General features: G+C 41.8%; 1 protein-coding gene across 2 annotated transcripts in view; it reads left to right on the plus strand.

Moving 5' to 3' along the window:
- The window catches only part of BMPER (BMP binding endothelial regulator), a 256,680-nt gene that overhangs the window by 68,392 nt on the left and 168,573 nt on the right, over positions 1-19,715 (plus strand). For both annotated transcript variants that reach the window (XM_005679197.2, XM_013963327.2), the window contains exon 6: positions 2,034-2,116. In XM_005679197.2, the coding sequence (XP_005679254.1) occupies positions 2,034-2,116 (83 nt within the window). The remainder of the gene's footprint in view (positions 1-2,033; positions 2,117-19,715) is intronic.

Here is a 19,715-nt window from a genome sequence, read left to right on the forward strand (position 1 = left end):
CCAATATAAACTAAAAAGGTAAAACATTAGGTTGCCAGTGCTGCACACTAGCCCCCTGACATCTGGGTAGGCACTCTGCCCTTGGTTATGGGGTCAAGAATCAACTTTATTCTTTCCCCTTAATTTCAAAGACCAACCTTTGGCATGAAAATCAGAAGACTCAGATCTGGCCGCATCCAGACTGCATTATCCTGTGTCTTGGGAAGGAGGCCTGAGCCAAGTCTAGAGAGGGACAGTGCATTGAGGCCTTGGGGTATTCTCCTTGTAATTCAGAAGGACTGGCATCTGTCATTGATCATGGAATGGTATTCCACATAATGACAAACACATACGGCTTGTGGTCAGTTTCTTCCTGAAACAGATTGCAGGACATTCTTAGTTATCTGCTCCTTCTTTTCTCGTCTGACTCTTTGCTTAAGGAGGATGGGCTGTAAAAGGAACAGTTTGCAAGAGTTTTCATTTAAAAATTTGTTATAAGGGAACAGCAGGAGGGTTTCTCTGGCTCCTCCCCTGGCTCTGGTTATGGGCATCAGAAAGATTTTAAAGCCACAATTCACCCAGCTATTCAGCTTCAGTAACATTTGTCTCCATGTGTTTCAGTTGAACAAAAGGCTTCACATCTAGCTTTAAAATGAACAGGTCCGGTGGCTTGATCAGGTGGTTATGGGCAATGCTCATATGTTCAGATGTTCCTTTTGTCAGGAACCAGCTGCTTTGAGAGTTGGTGGGTTCTCTTGACAACTTTGGGTTTCCCAGGGTGCACAGTGGTAAAGAATGCACCTGTCAATGCAGGAGATGAGGGTTCAATCCCTGGGTCTAGAAGATCCCCTTGAGGAGGAAATAGCAACCTACCCCAGTATTCTTGCCTGAAAAATTCAATGGACAGAGAAGACTAGTGGGCTACATACAGTCCATGGGGCCACAAAAAGTCATACATGACTGAGCATGCATGTTGATGGCCTTAGTGGACAGGCCTTGAATACCTGTTCTCAGGGGCATGAGTCGGTTTTTCACAAGAGCCCTCTTTGCTGAGTTTCCCCATTGGAAGTGCTGCTTTCCACACTGTCTATCTGTGGAAAGTGACCTCAGCTATTCTGGCAAGGCAGCTGGGGAGGGCAGTCCTGAGGAAGGAGGCTTGGCTGTAGCTGACGGTCCTCCTGTGCATGGCCCATGTGGCGCAGGGTCATTGGCCAGCCTGTTCTTCTGGCCATCTGTGACATTGCTTAAGAAAAGAGCAGTGACCTTGGCATCTTTCTGATAGGAGGCACCTCCTGGCTCTTGGGCCTATTTTTAGCCAAACTTGTTGTGGACATCCTGGCTCCTTCAACAACACACAGGGTGGGACTGAAAACCTGTGTGGTGCCTCCTGTCTTGCCTTTGTCCTTTCTCGTCTTGGTGTCTGGCCCTTTGTGTGGTATGGCCAGTGGGTTGGAGCTGAGTTAGCACCCAGTGCTGCCAGCTGGATGAGTTCCTTCCTCTCTCTGGGCCGCATGTTTCTCACCTGCAGGGGCAGTGATCAGAGTCCATGCTCTGTGGGCTCGCTGAAGATAGAGTGAGGTCAGGAGTGCGAAGGGTCTGGCAGGAGCTGGCCACTTCTGGCTACTCTCCAGGTGGCAGCTCTCCATGTCATTTGCTCCTAAGCTCATCCTTGACCTCTCTGGCTTGACCTTCTCTTTGCCTCTTCTAGCTCCTCTGGAGTTTGGTTCCCTGGCTGTTATTGGGGTGGTGCTGGTGAGTTCCTCAGACTCTTCATGGCTCAGAACCCTGTACTGCTGCTGCTCAGGCCAACCTGACTTCCAACATTTTGTTTGCTTTCTAGCATCTTTGGGTTTCTGGGTCCATGTCGATCTTTTGTACTCTACAGGTTTTTCTTTTTTTTTTTTTCACTTTGAAGCACTCTTGTCCTCTGATTGAAGACTATGCTGTACAAGTTGGGGGTGGAGGTGGGGATGGTTGCTCAGTGGCTAGAAGGATATAATGTCAAGCTGAGTCAAGACTGTGGCCCTGATTCGAAACTCTGCATTGCTTTCCAGGCTGTGTGTTTGAGGGGGTGCAGTACCGAGAAGGGGAGGAATTTCAGCCAGAAGGAGACAAGTGTATCAAGTGTTCCTGTGTTGTAAGTACTGCCTTGGATGTTCCCAGGGTATTCCTTTTGGTTAACTGTGCCTTCAGCTCACCAACTCCAGCCCTAAGTCTCTTTATAGTCTTTTCTCTCCCTCCTGATGTGGAACCAAGGAAAAAGCTCAGCACTCTAAGGTGGGTATCTCAGCCTTGGCAGTGTTAATATTCTGGGCTGGGTAGTTCACAGGTAGCAGCTGTCCTGTGCCTTGTAGGATGTTTAGCAGGATCCTTGGTCTCTATGCATTGGATTTTAGGAGCACTCACCCTCTCAGTTGTGACCAGCAACACTGCCACATGTGTCCTGGAGAACATGACCACTCCTGATTGAGAACCACTGGTCTAAAGAGTGAGGGAGAGGGGTTGATTTCCCTTCACCTGCCTTCTTTGGGCAGGCATGGATTCTCCAATCTTTGGGCCAGAGAAACTTCTTGTTTAGGCAGCTGTTGAGTTCTTTAGTGCGGTCAAATGGGAAGCAGATGGAGATAAATGTAGCTTGCTTTGGAAAGAAGCTGATTTGAGGATTGATCAATTATACTGAGGAGAATGGACAGGAGGAAATGACCCCTAAAACGTGGATTCAGGGCAGAGAAGGGATTAGTGAGACAAAGCCCGAGACTTGCCTTTCTAAGCACTGTTGATTTGTAATTCACAGACTAAGAATATCTTCATAGTGCTTAGGAATGAAAAAGGAACTTGGCATATGTTATAGTTTTAAAGGGATATTTTTTATTAATGTATTTTAAATTTGGAGGAAAATCATTGGTGATGATGGTGGTATTGATGATGATGGGGACTCTAGTCTTAACCAGCCGCTCCAAGTTATTTACAGTAGGGAGTTAGTACAACCATATATTTTTTAAGCTTTTAATCTTTTGCAGTAAAGAACACACAGTAGTCATTTCAAAATATTAAAAAAAATAATACATGGGGAACTTCGGCATCCTAACTTCACCAAAGCAGAATCATATGTGGGTCATCATAAATCATGGTATTTGTCATTTCTCCATGTCTTTTCCAAAATATTTCCTCCTTCCTAGAGCACACATACACATACAACTTAGAGAGTCCAGATTAAAGTAAGCATGACCAAGGGTTATAGTTTTTGCAAGGGGAAGAAGGACAGGAAGGAGAGAGAAGGAAGGAGACACAGGATATTTATATCTATACCTATAGATAGATAGTATTTATATCTATAGATAGATAGTATTTATACCTATAGATAGATAGTATTTATATCTATACCTATAGATACAGATGTAGATATAGATATAAAATAAATATGTAATATAAGGTATATGTACATGATATACCATGTATGTGTAAATATAAATATGTAATATAAGGTATAGGAAATACCTGATAAGAATATATAAAAACACAAAAGTAGCTAATTAATGAAGATGAACATGATTTTGCATATTCAGACTCAACTTCCATGTTTTTCCTTTCTTGCTAATTATGACTAAATAGCTCTTTGTTTTTGTAATAATTTCTATTTGCCACTAAATACTGCCCATTTCACAATTTTATTTCTTCCACACTGGTAGCTGTAAAGTTTTCTGATAATTAAAAGAATTATTTTCATCTCATTCTTTTGGGTAGATTGAGGAAAAACAAGGCAAACTTCAGTAGAAAACTTTAAATCTTCACCTGAATGAATTATTGTTTCCATAAAGGTGGGCCAAGTTTAGGCAACTGAGCCTCCTTGGGGAAAAAATTTAGAAGATGGCAGGGAGGATGGGAGGCTCTCGTAGTTTCGCCAATGACAGTCACACGAAGTTATCTGATGTTGGGAATGGAAATGAGTTTAGAGATTCTATGTAAAGGGTCATATACTCATGCACTCAAGGCCTTCAGACTTTGTGTGTTTGTAAAGACACTGCATGATCAATGAAATACACCGGAGGGCCAAATTCAGGCCCCTGCAAGTACCGCTTTTATTTTCAGTTGAAGAAAGAAAAATCCAAAGAAGTAATTGCTTGCCCAGGCTTTCCTTCTCATGAGTTCCTCCAGTTCTATATTCTATATCATTTTCTGTATCCCTATATATTCTAATCTCCTGTGTTTCTGTATTCCTAATCCTATATTTTTTCTAGTTCTCCATGTTACCACCCTTGGCACATAAGGGGCAGCTAATGGCGTTGGCTGTCCCTGGTGTCAGCTTGTCAGTTAATAAGGGAAGGAGAAGAAGATATGGAGCTCTTGCTTGGGGACAGGACATTTATGAGTTTGCTTGGGTATAGGTAGAGTCAAAAGAGCAGTTTTTCTTTTTGTGAATACAAAAGTTTGAGTCATAAGCTTTCTTGTTTGCAGCTTGTTATGAAAGTAATTTGGTTTTTAATGTGCTCTATTTTGCTATCTTTCAATGTAGTATGCTAAAAAAAGAAAAGAGAGAGAGAGAGGCAATGTCTTGGCAGCAGATGGCCCTGTCCTGAGACTGGCAGCTGGACAGATGTTTGCTTTAGAAGGCAATATTGCAAATGTGCAGCCTGGCCCTGGCACCATGAGACTCAGTGTGAAGGTTCTGCCTGGCCATGGGCTCAGACACCTTGCTGTGGACAGTGCGGGGAGTGAGGGGGTGAAATTGGACAAGGGCTTTGGACAGGACCTGTGCGAGGCTGGGTGGTCCACTGAGGCGGTTACAGGAAGGGTATGCCCCTGGAAGCTGCAGATCCTCCAGTTTAAAAAGAAGATTGTGTATAATTACCGACTATGCTTTGGTAAAAAGGAAAACAATGGTACTATAAGTAGAGAGATGGAAACACATCGATGCATTTGGGTGTATATGTGGTGTTTGTGTGCATATATATTTACATGCATAAATGTCTGTATCTATGGGTGTATCTCTCCACACGTACATATCCACATCTATAGAAGCATGCCTATAAATATAAATACAGACCCACATTTACATGTCTAACCTTGGATCCCCCCAGAAACAGACCTTGCAGCGAAGGTTGGGGTGTAGGAGTCTCATGGGAGATGGAGGATACTGGCCGAGGAGAGCAGAGATGAGATCAGAAGAGGGAGGCAACTAGCTGAGGGTATGTGACCAAGTGTGGATCACCATGCCTGACCAGAGTTCACCCCTGCCGGCAGACTTGGGAAGCCAAAGGAAGTCATGCCTCAGAATTTCCTGCCCGACAGTGAGAGAGATGAGTTATGGTTGCACCACCTCCCATCTGCTCCAGTGGGGGAGTTGATTGGGTACCCTTTTGAGCTGCCTCTCAGGTGGCAAAGTGCCCTCTAAGAGAAAGAATACAGGTGCAGGCAGCTGACGTCTGGCGTGTGCAGTCAAGTGTGTGGGCACAAAGAGGTGGGTGGGGCTGCAGCAGTTGGCTACAACATATATATGTGTATACACAGGTACATGTATGTATGCACACAAGCACAGACATTACTATTTTTGTATCTCTGAATATGATGCTGTGGAAGTGTTGCACTCAATATGCCAGCAAATTGGAAAATTCAGCAGTGGCCACAGGACTGGAAGAGGTCAGTTTTCATTCCAATTCCAAAGAAAGACAAGGCAAAAGCATGCTCAAACTACCGCACAATTGCACTCATCTCACATGCTAGTAAAGTAATGCTCAAAATTCTCCAAGCCAGGCTTCAGTAATACGTGAACCGTGAACTCCCTGATGTTCAAGCTGGTTTTAGAAACGGCAGAGGAACCAGAGATCAAATTGCCAACATCCGCTGGATCATGGAAAAAGCAAGAGAGTTCCAGAAAAAGATCTATTTTTGCTTTATTGACTATGCCAAAGCCTTTGACTATGTGGATCACAAGAAACTGTGGAAAATTCTGAAAGAGATATGAATACCAGACCACCTAACCTGCCTCTTGAGAAATCTGTATGCAGGTCAGGAAGCAACAGTTAGAACTGGACATGGAACAACAGACTGGTTCCAAATAGGAAAAGTAGTACGTCAAGGCTGTATATTGTCACCCTGCTTATTTAACTTATATGCAGAGTACATCATGAGAAACGCTGGACTGGAAGAAACACAAGCTGGAATCAAGATTGCCAGGAGAAATATCAATAACTTCAGATATGCAGATGACATCACCCTTATGGCAGAAAGTGGAGAGGAACTAAAAAGCCTCTTGATGAAAGTGAAAGAGGAGAGCGAAAAAGTTGGCTTAAAGCTCAACATTCAGAAAACGAAGATCATGGCATCCGATCCCATCACTTCATGGGAAATAGATGGGGAAACAGTGGAAACAGTGTCAGACTTTATTTTTTGGGCTCCAAAATCACTGCAGATGGTGACTGCAGCCAGGAAATTAAAAGACACTTACTCCTTGGAAGAAAAGTTATGACCAACCTAGATAGTATATTCAAAAGCAGAGACATTACTTTGCCAACTAAGGTCCATCTAGTCAAGGCTATGGTTTTTCCTGTGGTCATGTATGGATGTGAGAGTTGGACTGTGAAGAAGGCTGAGCGCTGAAGAATTGATGCTTTTGAATTGTGGTGTTGGAGAAGACTCTTGAGAGTCCCTTGGACTGCAAGGAGATCCAACTAGTCCATTCTGAAGGAGATCAGCCCTGGGATTTCTTTGGAAGGAATGATGCTGAAGCTGAAGCTCCAGTACTTTGGCCACCTCATGCGAAGAGTTGACTCATTGGAAATGACTCTGATGCTGGGAGGGATTGGGGGCAGGAGGAGAAGGGGATGACCAAGGATGAGATGGCTGGATGGCATCACGGACTCGATGGATGTGAGTCTGAGTGAACTCCGGGAGATGGTGATGGACAGGGAGGCCTGGTGTGCTGCGATTCAGGGGGTCGCAAAGAGTCGGACACGACTGAGTGACTGAACTGAACTGAAGTGAACCGAACTGAACTGATAGGTACATACGCATGCCATCTGTCCCTAGATTACGAGTTTTTTCCCTAAACCCATTACTTCCTTATGCCTCCCATTCTTTGCTCATGTCTCCACCCTTGTTTGGAATCCCTGTCTTATCCTTCTTCACCTGGTCAGTGCTTGGCCTTTCAAATTTGGTTATCATCACCCACAGCAACTCCCTGATCACTCCATGCCTCGAGGCAGAAGCATAAAAAACCGTTTTCTTATTTGTATTCCTGAGGCACAGGGCTCTCCCTGGCTGGCTTACTTGCCATATGATGTTCCTCCCTCCTTGCGTCATGTGCAGACACATGCACACACAACACACACGTGCACACACCTCCAGGTGAGGCCTGGCCCCATTGTAGCATGATTACCAGAGCATTTTCCTGTTCTGTGTTAGGCCATGTCCTCCGTAAGGGAGGGAGGTGTGTTTTCCGATGCTCATCTTGCTAACCTCTGAGCTTAGCCGTATGGCTGCTCTGATGCTGGCTATGCTACCTTGTAATGGTGTACACTGAACCAGCAATCTCTTTCCTTCCAAACTGCGACAGTTCTGCCCTTTAAAGCTGGCCAACTCCTTCTTGCCTGACAGAATGTGTGTGTGTGTGTGTGTGTGAGAGAGAGTCACTCAGTCATGTCTGACTCTTTGTGACCTCATTGACTGTAGCCCACCAGGCTGCTCCTCTGTCCATGGGATTCTCCAGGCAAGAATATTGGAGTAGGTTGCCATTGCCTTCTCCAGAGGATCTTCCCAATCCGGGGATTGAACCTGAATCTCCCGCATTGCTGGCAGATTCTTTCCTGTCTGAACCTCCTGAGAGAATAGTTATTGTTAGATAAATATCCTACTCTCATTAGGTTACTGTTTGCCTTGGAGCACACCCCAGAATGTGTAAACATCTCTAGTGTATATTACCCATCTCTGATGGATGAATTGCCAGCTCTTCAAGTAAATATTATATACACTGTGAAAATTGTATTTTACGTCCAGCCCCCTTTGTTACATTCTCCAAATTTGTGAAAATCTCTCTACCCGTGTTTTTCGGATGTGGTGACAGAAGCAGACCACCAGAAAGACACTCCATCTGACTGAGATGGATTCCTTGGGTAATGGAACAAATGCCTTACACATGGTTTCTTATCCTTGCTTCAGGTCAGGACAGTATATACAGCATTCCAGACAGCTGAGGACATGCTAATGTTTGATGATATCTGGAGAGATTTCACAACCTCTTGCTCTTACCCATTTTAGAAGCAGAGTGTCTCCCATTTTTTGGTGTGAAAAGCATTATGATTCATGTAGAAAATGCAGTGCTTCACTGTCACTTGTGAAACTGTGTCATCCCCATGCTCCCACTATACATAAATGACAGAGGCAAGAGTTACTTCCCTAGAGAGCTGGTACTTACCAGGGCAGTGGACATTTGAGTTCTTTGAGCTGTTCCTTAGTGTTGTCTGAGTCATAGCAGAGTGCATTCCTCATGGTGTGTGTTCAGTGAGAATGAGTCCTGTGTTCATTTTAAAAATGAAAGAAGATTCTTTCCTAAGACAGAAGCAAAGAGTAGTTTATAAAGTATATTGAACATTCATCTGAGCTTGAATTTTTATGACCTGCCTAACTGAACGAGAGCTTCCATCCTGGCTCAGCAGTAAAGAATCCTCCTGCAATGCAGGAGATGTGGGTTCGATACCTGGGCTGGGAAGATCCCCTGGAGGAGGAAATGGCAACCCACTCCAATATTCTTGCCTAGGAAATCCCATGGACACAGGAGTCTGGTGGGCTACAGTCCATGGGGTCGCAAAGAGTTGGACACAACTTAGCGACTAAGCAACAACAACAGGCTGAACAGCAAACAGTTCACTGTGCCTTTTTTCAGTCAAATGCTCAGGCTGGTGGCAGTTGGTACAGATATTTCTAGAAAACCTGATGTCTTCAGGCGTGTAAGGCTAAAGGCCAGGGTGCCAACGAGAGGTGTTTGTATTCTGTTTTACCAAACTATTTTAAGAACCCTATGGGCTCTATGTCCCTGGAAATCACTTACTGAAGTAGGGAAGCCCGCAGAGCTGTAGGACGCTCTAAAAATGTGGCAAGTCCTCAGTCTGCAAAACCAGCCAGATTAACAGGCCAAGATCAATTACTTTTGCTGACAAAGGTGTATTAAGTTCTGAGGATTTTTACTAATAAACATGGCTTGTTAATGGTCTGTCTGTGATGAAGGAGCTGAACTTTATTGGCTCTTAGAAGCCCCGGAGTCCATAAACACCTTTGCTCTCACTTGTACTTTAGATACTGCAAAGTGCTGTCTCCCAGGGAAATTGAAACTCCCAGCAAGGTTATTTATTTGGAGAGAACAAAGGAAATGGAGCTCTTCGTGGTTCCCATTCCTCTGAGACCAGATTCCTTAAGATGCTCTGCACAGCCTGGCATGGTCCAACCTCTGCCGGGCTCTCTGGCCTCATCACTGACCCTTCCTCGTTCTCTCTGCTCTGACATCTGGGCAGATCCTCCGGATCCTAGCTGCACAAAGCGCACACCCGACCAGCCATATTGACCTCACCTGAGAGCTTGCTGGAAACGCAGAAGTTTGGGCCCTACCCCAGGTCTAGAATTGAAATCTACAATGTGGGAAGATTTTCAGAAAACTCATTTTCCAAATAAAGTTTGAGGAGCTCTGGTCTAACAGCTCTTGGCCTTTCCCTGGGCTGCTTTTTCTTTCTTCTCTCTACTTTGCTCCTAGTTAACACCACTTATCCTGCGCTTGGAAGCTCAAACATTCCTTCTTTCCAGAAGCTTGTGTGACTCCCAAGACTAGATCGGATACTATTGCTAAACCCTGTAGAGCAGCCCATACTTTACTTCCTAAACATTTAAAAGGATTCCTAATTGGATATTTTTGTGTGCAATGATTTTACTTAACTCTTTGAGGGTAAATTGTTCAGTCATGTCCAACTCTTTGCAACCCCATGGACTGTAGCCCACCAGGTTCCTCCATCCATGGAATTCTCCAGGCAAGAATACTGGAGTGGGTAGCCATTCCCTTCTCCAGCGGATCTTCCTGACCCAATGGTAACTCTTGTATCTTCGGTGCTTCGTGCATAATGGATATTCGTACTAATTGTTGAATTCAGGAATGAATGAATGTTGACTTTGATTTTGATTTCTTTCCCTACTGCCTCTTTCCCCTCTCTGCTATTTCATATTCTGCTGCATGTTTTGTCTTTTCCATTTCTGGAAGGAAGTTGGATATATTTGTAGCCACTGTAGTACTTATTATAAATTGCTTTGTGTGGAATGTAGATGACTTCCCTAAGGATGTCTTGCTTGAAAAGTGTTGCCTGAGCCTTAAAGATTTCCACTACTCATGACAACAGAAAGATGCAGTGGCAGGAAGAATTGGCCAATGACTGGGGCCACTCACTGTGGCAGAGCTTGGAAAGGAAAGCATAATTTTCCACCCTCAGAGCTGACTTTGCCCTGAAATATGGAGAGATGTGTCTGACCTCTCGCCTCTCCAGTCTGTCCAGCTTCAGATTGTACTTCCCTATAATTGGATGCAGTGGGGTAGCTGGCCACTTTCCTGGTCATGTGATGCCATGGCAATCCCAGTTACTTATTCCCAGCCATGGCACTGCTCCTCTGACATGGGAACTTGGGACCCTCGATGCCTGAGTCCTCTCACATGGACTCTGCTTTACTCTTGATAATATGTGCAATTTGGCACATTTTAATGATAGGCTGTCGTTATGTCTTCCCTGTCCATGGGGAGAAATTTGGCTACATTTGGGCAATAAATTGGAGAATTGAGCAATTATTGAGTGAATTAGATCAATGTGGGCAGTTTCTCTAAGCAGTGTGGGCCAAAAACCCTGAGAGTAGTTTTCAAAACTAGTTTGAAATGTTGATGTAATTGCTGCAGAGTTCCATATTGCATTGTGGTTGTACCATCACTCTGAGGATAAAAAGATCCTGGCTTTGAACAGTCAATTTAAAAAAGAAAAGGCTTTTCTTTAAGGGCTGGATAGCACTTGCCACTAAAAGGGGCCTCAATTTGCTTGGTAAAGTGCCTGGTACTCTGCCTGCTTTTGGCTAGACCATGAGGTCCTGAATCTTGGGGTTTTATGTTAGGATGAATCTGAGCAATTGTGGTTTCTCTGTCAACCTTCTATTAGAGGGTCTATTTAATGCCATTCTCTTCAGGGTGACTATGTAAATGTGCAGCTGTTGTTATAAGGGTGTCAAATTCTTGCTTATTGAAAATAATACCAAAGTAAGGCAGAGCTAAGGATATTGCTTACTGTGGTCATCAATGATTACCTTGATGGAGCCTTAAAATATTATTTTAGAAGGAAGAGGACAAAGATAGGATATTTGTGAGGTTCCTTGGGGTGGGGGAGGTTTGGTTAAGGTGAGTTTGTTAACATAAGGAATTGACTTGGATTGGGCAATTTTCATGATATACTATATCATGATATACATATTGGTGGAAACTATGAAGTGAGCTTCATGGCTTGTCCTAAAGAGTTCATGAGCCTGGTTGAGTTATCTGTGTTACTAATACTTTCAGTAAGTTCCTGAAAGCAACAAGAAGCTCATTTTTTTTTTATGTTAAAAAGATTGAAATAACTGTTGTATATTTTAAATCCTATTTCAGCCCTGTCTCATGTATTTTCAGGCCAACACTTGAATTTTAATCCCTACACACTGTCTTATTTTTTTGTGGTTTCTAAGGTTCCTTATGTTTATTTCTTTATATGCTTTATAGTTGAAGCTTCTTGTAAAATTATTTTTCTACATTGGGAACCACCATCTGAAAAATGAGCCTAATGGGGTAAAGAGTTAGAAAGGAAAAATCTTGTGTGACATTTGAGCATTTATAGGAAAACACATAGTTTGAAAGAGATGAGCAAATGATTTATTTATAGAGGAATTACTGATACTAATAGCTGCTTTTGCTGAGTGTATACTCTATGCCAGATATAGTGCTATAATGTCCATTTTCAAGATAGTCCTATATATCTAGGGGGCATTAGCACCATTTTTTTGGTGAAGAAGTTGAGATTTGAGAAGTTTAATCGCTTGCCTAAGGTCAAAAAGTTAATAAGAATTGAAATCCTGAACTATGTGATTATAGTCACATGTTATTTCTATCCCATCTACCAACCTCCCCCCCCAACCCCTGCCAAACCCGTGTCATTTTGAGATACCCAATGTATGGTTTTTTTGTAGACATTTGAAAGTGGGACATGCCATCTGAATCTATGGAATGAAGAGCAACCAGATATTTTGAGGGAGAAATAATTCAGCCTTGGGCGTTCAGCCTAAGTATGTCACAGTGATGGCACAGTGAATGATGAACATGTATCTGCTACCCTCACATCAGTTGGAGAATGGAGACAGTGTGATCTATAGTGTATCTGTTTGCCAAGAAATTATGAATACACAAAGAGAATGTGATTGTTGCTGGGACAGAGCCATGCGCAGTGCTTCTGCTTTCAAAGATGATAGAAATAAATGTTTATCTGGTGGGTCTTATCTGTTCCTTGTAATAGTCACTGACGGAGTTTAATCATCAATTTTGGATAGCCTTCTTATCCATGTAAGAAGCAGATGCATTTGGAAATTTAAGTGACTTTCAGAATGGGTATTGATAGTTGGGAGAAAAACGTGTAGCTCAGATGGCAAAGAATCTGCCTGCAATCCAGGAGACCCAGGTTCTATCCCTGAGTTGGGAAAATCCTCTAGAGAATGGACTGGCAACCCCCTCCAGTATTCTTGCCTGGAGAATTCCATGGAGAGAGGAGCCTGGAGGTTCTAGTCCACAGGGTCGCAAAGAGTTGGACATGACAGCAATTAACACTTTCACTTTTTTTCTTTCCTTGGTGGCTCAGATGGCCAGGTGGTACCTGTGGTAAAGAACCCGCCTGCCAGTGCAAGAGATGCAGATTCAGTCCCTGGGTCAGAAAGATGCCCTGGAGGAGAGCTTGACAACTCCCTCCGGTATTCTTGCCTGGAGAGTCTTATGGACAGAAAAGCCTGGAGGGCTGTAGTCCATAGGGTCGTAAAGAGTCAGACATGGCTGAAGCGACTTAGCAGCAGCAGCAGCAGCATGCATGCATGCATGCAGAAAAACAAGCTCCGTTGATTAAATCTCATCCCATTATATCTTTGTAAAGATCGTTCCTTGTAATTTTTTCCTCTTTCTTTTATTCTTTCAAGATGTGTCGCATAATGAACGCCTTTCATGTCTGAAAAATCCCAGGAAAAATACTGATTTTACTAAAGAGTGAAGAACTTTCCAACTATTCCTTCATTTTTTCTTGTATCTTTTCATCCATCTCTTGTCTCTATAGCCAGCCAGCCATTTACTAATTTAACAAAGATTGAGCGCCTGCTTTGTGTTAGATCCTGTATTAGGTATTGAGTGTTCAAAGATGAAGAGGATTTCACTTTTTCTTTCCAGGTAACTCGATCTATTGACTTGGGCATACTTACTAAACTCAAATCAAGCCATACTGTAACATTTCTTTCCAGGTAACTCGATCTATTGACTTGGGCATATTTACTAAACTCAAATCAAGCCATACTGTAACATTTTTTGTGTGTGCCATGTAAAAGATAATAATATTATATATGATAATATATGCCAAATATAAAATATTTATAAAAGTCCAGATATATTGAAGAGTAGAAGTAATTGTAAAACTCAAGAAAACCAGTTAACATGATTTGACATATTTCCTTCCAAGATTTTTTCTCTATATTTTCATATAGTTATATAACTAGATCACATTCTATATTTTGCATCCTGGTTATTTTCATTTAGCTTTATGTTATGAACATATCTTTATTTCATTAAAAAGTCATTTAAAATAATTTTCATAGCTGCATAATATTTTGTCAGTATGTGCTCAGTTGCTCAGTCATGTCTGACTCTTTGTGACCCCATGGACTGTAGACTGCCAGGCTCCTCTGTCCGTGGGATTTTCCAGGCAAGAATGCTGGAGTAAGTCGCCATTTCCTTCTCCAGTGGATCTTCCTGACGCATGGACTGAACTCGAATCTCCTACATTAGTAGCAGATTCTTTACCGCTGAGCCATCTGGGAGCCCTCCTTTAGGTTACTCACATTCAGTGCTGTTACCAGAGCAGCTATATTCTCTTTTGCATCTCCTTGCTTCTGTCATTGTTCCCTGCTGTTGAACTTTAAAAACAACGTCTGCTAATTGAGAAGGATTCACTTCAAACTCACCATCTAATTTTTGTGATTTCTTCATCTCTAGAGTGCTTTGCCTGAAGAAGTTCATATTTACCGTCCTTACATTCTCAGGGGCCTCAGGGTCTATATTTGTGTAGCTCCTATAAACTTGATAAATCCTTTCTAGAAACTCTGATGTCTCCTCAGTTGGCTTTTGTTTTATCTCCCAAGTTTTGTTTAAACTCTTTTGTCTAGGTACCCCCTTGGGTCTTCTCTCAGACCTCCACACCATAAGGTGGTAGTCCTCTGACTCCTTTTTCTTCTGATGCAATAGCATAAGTGTTTCTACACATGGTATCTCATCTCTTTTCCCTGCTCCTTTGCAAAACACTTCTAACTGTGAGATGGCATAATAGTTGAGTGAGCCATTTAGGGGCCATTGCTCTTCTGATCCTAACGTGTTGGGTCCACACACTATTGCAATAGCATAGTCATAGGCTCACGATTATATTTTTCCCATTTATCCAATATATGCCCCAAAGGGCTCTCATTTGAGACAGATGGAGTAGTTCCCATTTATAGATGGAATACTTCCCATTTTTAAAAGTATGACCATACCACAACACAAAAGATGTATACAAATTCCAATATAAAAAATTCCACAAAAAACATGCAACATTGATACACCAACAGATTGGTTCCCAACTCCCAAACTTACACTACAAACCAAAGAACTAATTCCAACTAGGATAAGCTTATCCCCACATGAACTAGTTCCCCAGTGAACCAGTTCCAGCTCAAATACAGTCCAACAATTCCCTTCCCTAACAGGGTCCCCCAACAGAACTAGCTTATTCCCTAAAGGAAAAAGCACAAATTGAGGGTGAAAAGTGTTCCCAGTGTGCACACTGGAGTGACTTGCCCTACAAAATTGAATCCACTGACGGGTTCTTTGTCAGTATACTATGGTTTATTTAATCATTTCTTTCTGGAATTAAAAATTAACATTGTTTTCAGTTTTCACTATTATGAATAATGTAACAGACATCTTTGAAAACTAATCTTTCCTTAAGCTAACCTCATAGAAGTTTAATTAGTGGATCAAGAATACATTTTAAGATGTGTATGTGAGCGTTGTTAAAATACCTCGTATAAATGATGTCCTAATTTCCACTCCTGTCGACAGTACCTGGGTGTATATTTTCCTTACCAAAGCTATTTTTCCATCTGAGCATCTTGATTTCATTAACATTTGACTTCTGGAACTGAGCATCTTTCATATGTTTATTGGACGATTGCATTTTTTTCTGTAAATTGTGTGTTTTTCTCATTTTTCTGTTGAGTGGTTAAAGTTCTACTGAAGTTTATGTGTGTATGAAGGATAGTAATCTTCTGCTGTTTATATTAAGATGTATTTTTAAAAACACTGAAAAAATGCTGGATGTGTAGTTTGATCTTAGTGTGTATATTGCATGTCGGATAATGTTAGATTTTGCTGAAATCCCGTGTCTTCTTCCAGTCTTTTCCCCTCAAATCTTGATCCAAATATATTAACCAAGAAAAAAGTGAGTCAGTGTTGTCAGGTCCCCTGTTTAATTTTCCAAGGCTTTTCTTTGCTTAAGCTTCTCTTTTCCCTTCTCTGACTTCATTGTGAGAGTGACTTGGACCTGCCCCCACACTCAAGGGAAGTTATTCTTGAGTTTCTACAGCGCCTCTTCCCTTGCCTGTGGCTCAAGGCTTCCCATCTCTCTGTCTTCTCAAGCTTCTCTTTCTCTCTCGGCTCAGTGAGAAGGGTCCCTCCTGCTTTCCAGACCTGATCTTCCCCTGGGGCTCCGGCTCCCATCTCATCTGGCTCCATCCCATCTTTCCTGCTTCTCCTCCTCTGTGTTCAGCTTCTTGTGGCCAGGCACTGTGTACCTCCCATCTTAGAGAACAATGTCTGCACATAGGAAACAGTAAATACTTGACTACATGACTAGTCTTTCACTCTCTGATTTGAATATCCATGTTCTTAAAAATGAGTTATATGATTGAGAACTTTCTACCTTCTTACCTGGGTCTTCATTTCTATTTTGAAGGCAATACATTCAATATTCACATTTTTAATTGGTTCACAGTGCTTTTCAGGTCTACTATGTCCTTTTATATCACTGTATATTCATTCTATTAATTTTTGAGAGTTTGGTATTGAAACTCCAACTGAAAATTTTAATTTATCTACTTAAAAATAATTGTAATATATAGTAGAACTATATGTAGCCTTGTTCTATATTTTCCAAGTCTCCTGTAAGTGTTATCATACATAACATATCATACATAACATGTATGAACATACATACATTCATAATTTAAAAAATTAAAAAGAATGAGGAAAAAAATGTTACGTGTATTCCCGGACCCATTATAATATATTTACATTTTTTTCTTTCAATGATCATGGTAACCTGAAGGATATATAATAAGTCTGGAGAGGAAGGGACTCCACCCTAAAGCATTTAAAGAAACTGGTGAGGAGACTTCAGAGTACTGTGTGAAGTGGCTGGGGTTGGGGGTGGGGTGAGCTCTGACTGCTCAGGGCCTCAGGGAATGATGGCAAGTTTGAGCATGCATCTTCCCATGGGGTGGGAGGAAGAGAAAGGAGACATTCATTAATGAAATTAAAAGAAATATTCTATTTTGCCAGTAAAGTAGAATAAAATGTTAGTGTCACAGTACCTTAGAATATTTCCAGAACTTTTTTGGGTCATTTTCTTCATTATTTTTTCTTGATCTTTAAAAAAATTGGTATTTGGGGGTCTCTGACTCTCTTTGTCCCTTTCCTTGTTTCTGCTTCATAGCTCTCCCCTCATCCTCATCTCCCTTCATTCTTCCATCCTTCCTCCCATCCCTCATGCTTCTGTTTTCCCTGTCATTTCCTGATCCTCCTTAAGCTGACCCTTTCCCATTCTCATCAGTATCTCAGCACAGCAGCCTGTTTTATTTAGTAAAGTAGCAAAATTCATTTTCATTGCTAGCTTGGCCTCTCCTCAGATAATCATCACAGAGTTCTGTACTGCAAGATATTCACAAATATCTTTTGAATGAATTGGTTACACGTTTTGGCACCTTTTAAATGTCGTTTGAATGTTCAGTTTGGAGGGTGGCAGTGCTTTTGTGGTCCTGTGAATGGCTTCAATTACCACCATTCCCTTAAAGTGGAATTTTAAATGGTACCACTTGTTCAGTGTAAGCAGCGCTGTATTTATATCCCAGGCCGCACGATTCTCCTGAAAATGGGAGAATCAGTTCAGAGAATACTGGACCACAAATACAAAAGGGAAGATGGGGGTGCACACATCAGACATTGTCTTTAAAGCCCACCTCTGAGCCTACACTGAGTTACAGCTGTGAATCATCCCTTCTAAGCCCACCTAAGTTCTCTAGCTGTGATTTAGAAGAGCCAGCTGGAAATGTCTATTGAGTGGACTTCACTCTTTGGAAAGGGGATAGGCTTCCAGGAGTAGAGTAAACCTTTACCATGAAATGTACAAAACAACCTGACCTTATATCCAGCGTCAGACACGTCTGTTACATAATTCTTTGTGCTTATTTTTTGCTCTAGTGCCTTTCTTCTGTTCTCCATGGTACACATAGCAGAATGAGATAATATGATTGTGGTTAACAATATGATGTTCCGCATGTTCTGTGTGAGGACTTTGGAAAGCTTCTGAATATTGCTGGAGTTAAACAAAAGAAAAAAACTCCTATATTCACAGTGAATAAAAAGAAAAGCCCGTAGTTTGTCAGTGACATTCTCTTTAGTGGGGAGAAAAAGTACCAGTTTAATTTTTGGTTAGCTTAAATTTATAATATAGTCAAACATCAATAAAAGCTGTTCCGTATTATGAAGGACAAGTCAGAAGGGCTTCCTTCATAGCTCAGTTGGTAAAGATTCTGCCTGTGGTGCAGGAGACCTGGGTTCGATTCCTGGGTCGGGAAGATCCCCTGGTGAGGAAATGGCAACCCACTCCAGTATCCTCACCTGGAGAATCCCATGGACAGAGGATCCTGGCAGGCTACAGGCCTTAGGATCGCAAGAGTCGACACAATTTCGTGACTAAACCACTACCATCATAAAGGAATATCCTGGGCTCTTAGTTTAAGCATTGAAATTCAATAATAGAAGTAACACTTTAATTCAAAATGAGTATGAAAAATTACCCTCACCACGTCATTAGTACTGATCCATATCTTAATTTTTTTATGCCTTGATTTGACAAAATAAATATTTCACATACTTTCAGATTTTTGTTCTGGAGCTGTTTGATGCTACAGCACTTTTTTCTCACTGATCTGACTTGAGGGATGTGATTGGTAGATGACAGGAGTGACTGGTCTTGACATTGGTGGGAAATATGTTTCTTTTCAGTTTCAAGTTCAGGAAGAGGAGAGGGAGGGGACTCTTGAGAATTTTTGGTTTTGTTATTAGGTTTTCAGCATCCATAATATTCATAAACAATGGACACAGCTGTCTTTAATAATCCAGCCTGCTAAGTGAAAGAACAGAACACACGCCAGAAAAACATCAGGCTGGAAGAGGGTTTTTTCCAACACAAAAATGTTCATATATTGAAGCAAGGTTTCCCGTATAATCACACTGGATGCAGACCCTAAACTTCTATCATTAAGTAAAATCATTTGACCAACCACTAGGAAAAGTGTAATGGAGTTTTTGGTAGTTTTAGAAGTTTTGCTTTTGCTACTATATCATTTTGAGTAGGCTTAAACATGCAGATGTGTGTCCCTTAGAGGGAATTTTTGTGGGCAGGAGGCGTCTGGTCTGAGTGTGAAGAGACATGGGGTCCTGCTCGGCTTCTGTCACCGGCCTGTTGTGTGGCCTGGAATTTTCCCATTAACCTCTTTGAGACTCAGTTTCCCCATAAGTAAAAGGAAGAAGCCTTCCCAGGTCTGTAATTCCCTGATTACCCACTTCAGAAAAGGCTTTTATTTTCCCAGGCAGAAAATTATTGGACAGACTCAAAATACCAGTTAATAAAAATTATTTTTCTCTAATATAGTAATAGATCATCATCACATTTTAAAATTTGCCTTTTTAGAAAATTAAATTTGAATTAATACACAGTGGGATTTGCTCTTTGGCATACATACGTATGACTTTTGACAAATGCACACTCATGCACATTTGCGAATCATTCATATTATAAATTATGTTCAAAATGCAAAAAAGTCTTTACCTGTTATTCTAGCTATGCCACCACATGTATGCTCAGTCACGTCTGACTCTGTGACCCCATGGACTGTAGCCCAGCAGGCATCTCTGTCCGTGGGATTTCCCAGGCAAGAATACTGGAGTGGGTTGCCATTTCCTACTCCAGGGGATCTTCTGGCCCAGGGACGAACTCTCATCTTTTGTGTATCCTGCTTTGGCAGGTGTATTCTTTACCACTGTCCCACCTGGGAAGCCCCAAAAAGAAAAAAAAAATGAAAAAAGACAAGCTATTTCTGACTCTTTGATCATAATGCTTCTCTGAAATATTAAG

This window comes from Capra hircus, chromosome 4, assembly GCF_001704415.2.
Source record: "Capra hircus breed San Clemente chromosome 4, ASM170441v1, whole genome shotgun sequence".
Lineage (NCBI taxonomy): Eukaryota > Metazoa > Chordata > Mammalia > Artiodactyla > Bovidae > Capra > Capra hircus.